At 32.7% G+C, this 7,782-nt stretch overlaps 1 protein-coding gene across 1 annotated transcript; it reads right to left on the bottom strand.

The window, feature by feature from the left end:
- Positions 1–987: 987 nt before the first annotated feature.
- Positions 988–3,566, bottom strand: LOC112511646. The gene is made up of 2 exons (XM_025117344.1): positions 2,593–3,566; positions 988–1,751 (listed from the first exon to the last, which is right to left on the bottom strand). Exons 1-2 carry the CDS (start codon positions 3,560–3,562, stop codon positions 1,237–1,239), a joined length of 1,485 nt encoding a protein of 494 aa, XP_024973112.1. The 5' UTR covers positions 3,563–3,566; the 3' UTR covers positions 988–1,236.
- Positions 3,567–7,782: the final 4,216 nt, after the last annotated feature.

The raw sequence follows: 7,782 nt of genomic DNA, 5'->3' as shown, positions 1-7,782 counted from the left end.
CAATAAGTAGAGGTCATAAATTGACACAAAAGGCTTTGGAAATGGACATATATGAGACGGCCCATTTCTCCTTGTACATTTAGGGTGTGTCTGGTGTCCAGACAAAACAGAAAATGATAGAATAATTGTTTAACGTCTGGTAAGATAAAACTGGACAGAACAGAACAAGTAAAATGATCAATTTATCCCTGATGAGTTGTTTATTTTAATTAATTTATGTAATTTATTAAATTATAATAGAATAATTATTTTTATAACAAAATATATCATATTTGAAGTTTTCGTCAAAACAATTAAAATGACACCAAATAAAAAGTTTATGTAGTTTTCTATTTTTTTTATCTCTTTTCTATATTATTTATTATTATTAATATATAATAAATTACATAAATTAATAAAAATATAGAAACCGTATAAAAAGGACAGTGAAATGAAAGTTTAAGAAAAACATAAAATACAATAAATAAAATTTAAAGAATGAATAAAATATAAAAAGAGACATATTTGATGTTTTAGAAGAGAATTACGTTTTATTTTGAGGTTATATTGGTAAAATATAAGCTTGTTCCACCTTGTTCCACCCTGTTCCATGGTTTAAGGGTGGAACAGGCCTGTTCCACTCTGTTTCTGTTTGTTCCACATAAAATTCATGCCAAATATGGGACAAGGATCTCTATTATGTTATGTTCTGTCATATCCTGTATACCAAACACACCCTCAGTGTCTTAAATCTGTTTCATCTTCATTTTCGTACGATCACATATGCATAGAAGATGTGCGAGTTTTTCCGTCCTAATACATTCAATCCGTTAGAATACCATTCTTATTGAAAGTTGAAGTTACTCTTAATCTTTATTTTGTTTATTTAAAGTGCTTCCTACCTTCGATTCGATTGCATTTTAACGATATAATCTACGTTTTGTTAAAATGGACTTGCAAATAAACGAAACCAGTTGTAGACATGTCGGAAACTGGAGCTAAAATCGTTATTCCATTGCATCTTTCTACAGAAAAAGGTAGAAGATACACAATAGCAATAGAATGGCAACAGCCGATGTGCCCTAAATGACGCTAAAAGTTAAACGAGGGATTCTTAGGAACGAATCTATAGTCCCACCGTTTATTCTTAGAAAAGGCATCCTCGTGTGGTTATAATGTTTCAAGGCGTTTTAGCCTACAACGAATCAATTTACATCTGACCAACGAAAAAAAGTTAATAATAAACGTATGTATCTTTCACTGGAAATGTGTGCTTGGCGATCTTCCACGACTATTACTATCTAACACGATTTCAAACAAATCCCCTTCAGAAGACTCGTCGTAATCAGACATTCCTCTATTAACACTGCCGAAATACTGTGTGCTCCTCTTTGTAGATCGATCTAACCAATGTGCATCTATTCTTCCCATTGAGAAAAGCTCTTTACTATCTTCGAACCCTATGATTGGAGAACTTGCCATTGGTCCAATGAAACAAGGATTCGGTGTTCGGTGCAAATTAGCTTGTGTATATTTAAAGACACTTTGCCCAAAATTTACGAGTACTGTAACGTCACTGTTTGCAGCCAACGTTGGGTATAATGGTGTTGTGAATTCCTCTGTCGTGCAATGGACTTCACCTACAAGTTTAGAATCTACGGTGAAGAAAACTTTCTTTTGGCTCGGGTTGTACCCGCAACCAATCACCTTTTCAGCTCTTCCCCATTCGCCCGATTCTGATTCTGATTTTGATTCTGTTGCGAGTTTAACTCCTATGAAATTATGAAATCAAATGTTATTTTTATGTAGAAAAATTAAAACTTTATCAATATTAAATTTAAATTCAATATTAATGGTCATAAATCCCATATACCAAACTTATTTTCATCAATTATTTCTCATCATTAATCATGTAATTAGTATAAAATTAAAATTAAAATTAAAATAAATTGTATATAAGTGAAAGTCAAATATAAATAAGTATAAAAAATAGGGCATTTTTGTCTTTTTATTAATTTTTAACTGATATAAATCGATAAAATACAAAAATACCCCTCATTTAATGATTCTATCTTAGATAGAAGGATCAAATCCAGATATTTTTACAAACCATTTTGTAACTTCAAACCGAAGGAATGAAAATGTTATCTTTGATAAACCACAAGGACTGAAATTGTAATTTACTCAAATTAAAATAAAAAAATGGAAATGTGGGTCACATGTGTCACCAGTGTGGAGTTCCTATAGTTGCTTTTTGTCATTACATGAATCGTATTTGATTCTCAAATTCAAGATTTATAATAAATGTTTTATTCCTTTGTTTTTTATATCAATAATTAATTAAAATCACGCCTTAAAATATTATAAGTATTAACAAATTTGACACATTCCGTACGATTTTATTGTATCTATATAATTGGTAATTTAATAAATCTATTGAATTATGCATTAATAAGAGAATATTTTTTTTGGATAAAGAGTTTTTTTTTTAATTTAAAAAATATATAATTTTATGGTAATATAATTAGGCTTGTGAAATGAATAAAATAACTTCTAGAAGCCATTTTGGCTTTTCAGAATGGTGGACTTTGACTTTTGAAAATAAAAACATACCTTCAAGATAAACAGAGCCGTCGGAGTTGAAGCCGACCGATCCCGGATAACTTCCCGGCAGCTTCAACGGAAGTGAACCACCTCCGGCGAGCCCCACCGACAACACGATACGCATTTCCGTTTTACCTTCCACTATATCCTTACCACCAGTTCGGCCCTTCAACTCTTCATTTTTGGCAAGAACACCCCTCGTATTTATACCATTGCTGTTGCTGCTCGTTACATGAATCAAAGACTCCGATGAAGCGTTTTCGCCGGCGGGATTCTCCTGAATCAGCTTAATCTTCTCCCCATCTCCCTTATTTGCCCTTACCTTTTCGTTTGAATTGATTTCGATTTCATCCTCGTAGGTGGACAAAATCGTAATTTCGAAATACGCTTCCTGTGGGAACGGCGACGAGTTCCCCAACGCCGGACCGGGTAAAGGCAACGCCGATTTAATCACCGAAGCAGCCGCCATTGAAGAACTGGGGGTGGTGACGATTTTCTGTAAACCCGAATTAAGCCGAATCTTTTGCATGAAATCGGCGGATCCCTGACAAACCTCCCAACTGATTTCCACCATCTCGACGTCTTTTACTCCGCCGTCACCGGTGGGAGCGCAGTAACCCAGAATAGACCTATTCGGTTGGATGGAAGGGGAAGAGATGTAGTTAGTGAAAGCGAATCGTGACCATCCGTTTTCGACCGCATCGGTGATCAGAGAAGGATTATCCGACCAATTAAAGAGGGCTTTTGAGGAAATCCCACGTCGGAGAACATAGTAATTTGTTCGTCGTTTATTATTGAAAACGCTTTCTTGATGATGAAGCTTAGAAATCCCATTTTGTAAAGAGGATGCCCGTTGGATTGGTTGTTGTTGTGGCGGTGGTTTATGGTGGCCGCAGAAGCGTCTGATAACGCAAAAGAGGAGGAGAAGGAATATTCCGGCGGCGGCAATCACAACGACGATGAGTAGCCAGCGGAGCATGACGGTCGATTAGAGATTTGGATTGTTGGAGGTTTTGATTGTGAAAAGAGGGGAATATGAGGAGGGTGGACTGAGGCTGGTTCAAGAAAGGCAGCATTGAATAACAAGAAACTGCGGAAAATTGATGGAAATATATAAATAAACTAATTAATTAATGAGTAAATTACACGTTTGGTCCTTATGGTTTGTTTAAAATAAGCGATGGTCCCTAACAATCTAATTTTATAACACTCGTCATCCTTAAAAGTTAACATCATCAGTTAGCAATTGTTATAGGGGTTAAATGAGTCTTTAAGTAAACTACAGGGAGCAAAAGTATAATTCACTCGAAAATTAATTGTGATTCACATTTTTTTTAATTACTTATAAGAAGTCATATATCTGATCACAAACCAAATTTCTTAGACTAAAGTACATATTAGAAAAATCTTATATCCATTTCAAAAAACTATCAGATTGACAACATGAATTTTGTGTTAGAAAATCTCAAGTATAGAAAAACAAGAAAATCAAGAGAAACGATACTTAGCTTCCTATACTTTGCTTGCATATCTCAATGTCCAACCTAATATATATATATATATATATATATATATATATATATATATGCAAACTTATCTTGATCTACGGCGGAGCCACTTTAGCACCAGAAGGTACATNATATATATATATATATATATATATATATGCAAACTTATCTTGATCTACGGCGGAGCCACTTTAGCACCAGAAGGTACATTGGCATCCCCTCACTCCCTAATATATATATATATATATATATATATATATATATATATATATATGCAAACTTATCTTGATCTACGGCGGAGCCACTTTAGCACCAGAAGGTACATTGGCATCCCCTCACTCTTTAAAAAAAATTGATGTATTAATGTATAGGCCAAATATTTATCTGGTAATGGGTTGGGTTGCTCATCCCCCAATAACTTAGGGGCATGTATCTACTCGATTTCTATTCTCCCGCCTCTCCTATCGACTATGTTGTCACAAAAGCAAAACCGGACACTGGATGCTCTGCTGGAAGAACCAGCGCTCACCTTATCCTTTTTCCACCGGGTACAAACCTCTATGTGAGTGTGACTGTGGGCTCCAAGCCTAGTCCCTTTACACACCGAGTACACACCACTGTTGCTGCCTATTGGAACTTTGAAGTCCGGAACTCCCTTCTGATCTCTTTGCCCCTGTTTACACCCTCCATCAAGGCATCAATTTTGGGTTCTATTTTATGTTTTGTGAAGCTTGATGCTTTTCACTTGTTACCCTCCATCACCGGTTCTACAGTAGACTCAGGTTAGGGTTTTATATTTTGAAATATTGTGATCACCTATTTTTATTAGTTAAGTTCTTCTTGAGTTCCTTCTTGTTTTTGATCTTTTTTCATTATGAGAAATACTTCCCGTTAATTATATTAGAACTTATCTTACACTACGTTAGAATTTAGATTGTGTTTACTCTTTTCCATTATGATCATGTTTCTTACATTGTTCCTTATTTTTCGGCTCTGAGTTGCTTATTTCCATGGCATGCCTAAATTCAAGCGACTTCTTTTCAGCTTTTGACAAAGCAGATTGATTCATCTTGCTCGTTTTATCCGGATGATTCACCTAAAATGAAACTTTTGATACTTGCTGATCAAGTAGAAACTTATATTGTTGATATGTGGACTATGAAAAACTTTTCTAACCTAAAAGGGATCAGTGATCTTGCGGTTGAAACAAAAAGGGATAAATTGTTCACTCTCGTGTGTTTGCTTATAAAACTAGCAACGATATTACATGTTGCAACTGCGACCATTGAGAGGACGTTTTCAGCGACGAATATTGTGAAGAATAGGTTGCGCAACAAAATGGAAGATCAATGGAAAATATTCGAAGGTCGAATATCGTCAACATAATATCGACACTTTTGTCATTTTCATAACGTCAACTTTTATTTTTTATTCTATATGGTGTCCCCCCACTCGTATAAATTCCTGGCTCCGCCACTTTCTTGATTTCTTTGTTTTTCTAAATTTAGAATTTTCTAACGCAAAAGTCGTCATGTCAATCTAATAGTTTTCTAAAATAAATATAAAGACTTTTATTTAGTATGTACTTTAGGAGTTGTCTTGCTAACTGATGGTGTTTAACTTCATAGACTATGAATATTATGAAATTGAAAAGTTAAAAATCATCAACATAACTAGATAGATTGTTATTAGGGACTAAATCCGAATTATAAGCAAACTACAAGGACCACCAACGTATTTCACTCTTAATTAATTAAATAGAAGCAATGGGAACTTGGAAAGGAGGTGGTGGTGTTAAGACTCTTTCTACTTGGATGCTTGTTTGTTTTAGACTGAAGTTATACTTTTGCTGTTTTGCATCATAAAATACTTTTCCACCAATTTTTTAAATAAATTATTTCACACGTAAAATACTTTTCCATCATAAAATACTTTTTCACCAATTTTTGCATCGTAAAATAGTTTAAATAAATTAATTTCAAATAATTTATTATAATAAATTAATTTTCAGGAAAAAAATTATTTTGCAGATCAATATAAAATCAATTTTATATTCTTTCTTATTTTATACGAAAATAGAAAAGTCCAGAAACTATATTTTCATATTTTAAGTTTTTGAAAAAAAAAAACATTTATAAGGGTGGTGTCAAAAAATACTTGGAGGTTTCATGTTCAAATCCAAGGAGAAATAAAAATCCCCTTGTGGCCACGGAGGTTCAAATGCGGTGACTCCGGGCTATCTGCAAAGTAAGTGGTCATTATGGGATTAGTCGGCTCGCATAGCGGGTTGGATATCCAGGTTAATCAAAAAAATCTTAAACTTGTTGAAACCGGAAAAAAAAATTCCGAAAAACTTTCAGCTTTTTAACGATTAAGTTCTTAAATATTTTTTAACGAATAAATTTTTGCACTAATAAATCAAAAAATATATATACCATTTTTTCCCATTTATTAACAAATTAGTAGCGAAGGACAAATGAATCAATAAAACGAAAGTAAGACACCAGTTTTATTTAATTATTATTTATTTTTCTGATTCAAATGATAATCATAGATGTTTGTTACTATAATAACCCATCTTACATGGATTTAAAACTATAGATTTATGAGTTCCTTATAAACTCAAAGTTATGGGTTATTTATAACTTATACCATGGTTTTAAGTTGGATTAGAAGTTATTGAGATAATCTCTTGCTTTTGGCTTTATGGTGTTACAAATGGCATTAGAGTCGACCCTTGTGCCACCGACATGGTGAGGCAAACCTCGTCGGGTATGATGAGTCTTTGAGGGGGTGCTTGTAACATCTTAGGTGAATTTTACATCGCCGATTACATGGAAAAAGATTTTGTCCTGACGAGGATGTCAAGAGGTTTAGGTGGGGAGTTTGTAACAATTAATCCCCACATGGATTCAAAAAAAAAAAAAAAAGAGTTAGTGAGCTCTTTATAAGCTCAAAATTGCTTAGTTACCAATAACCTTTACCATTATTTTAAGTTAGATTATATATATATATATATATATATATATATATAAAGTTATTAGATTAGTCTGTGGCTTCGAAGGCTTATAGTTATGATCCTGTGATTGTTATTTGAATCTGAAAAATAAACAATGGATGATGAAAATGGCATATAAGAGCATCTCCAACAGCTATGTTAAAATAGAGATTTTTTGAGATTTAAGAACTAAAATATCCAAATTTGAATAAATTTCTAAAACTCCATATATGATTGAGAAATAGTATTTTAATTTTTTTTCTCACCAATCAGATGAATTCAAATTAAATGTTTAAGATAGAGAAATAATATTTCATTGAATGTACTGAAAACTTTAATAATATAATCAATGACAGAATTTCTAAAATATAGTAGGAGTTGGAGCGGGATGAAAAATTTTCTAGAGATTTTTGACTTTTTAATACTTTATTTTATACATTTAATAAAATATTATTTTATTTCTCTTAAACATTTATTTTCAATATCTCTTATTGGTGTGAAAAAATTAAAATATTATTTCTCTCTCGTATATAGAGTATTAGAGATTTCTCTAAATTTGGAGATTTTTCACCTTATTTTGGTTCTTTTATGTATTTTAGCATAAGTTTTAACATAGCTGTGCGAGCAAAAAAAATTCCTAAATCTTCAAAAATTATATTTTAGCATAGTTGTTGGAGATGCTCTATTAATTTC

This window comes from Cynara cardunculus, assembly GCF_001531365.2.
Source record: "Cynara cardunculus var. scolymus isolate 2C chromosome LG 4, CcrdV1, whole genome shotgun sequence".
Classification (NCBI taxonomy): Eukaryota; Viridiplantae; Streptophyta; class Magnoliopsida; order Asterales; family Asteraceae; genus Cynara; species Cynara cardunculus.
Note: the sequence above shows the minus strand (reverse complement) of the source record. Positions and strands in the feature narration are given on the sequence as shown.

Excerpts from the sequence above, each read along its gene's own strand:
- LOC112511646 (XM_025117344.1), bottom strand. The coding sequence starts at position 3,562 with ATGCTCCGCTGGCTACTCATCGTCGTTGTGATTGCCGCCGCCGGAATA. Across the intron at positions 1,752-2,592 it reads CGGCTCTGTTTATCTTGAAG|GAGTTAAACTCGCAACAGAA; the intron begins GTATGTTTTTAT and ends ATAATTTCATAG.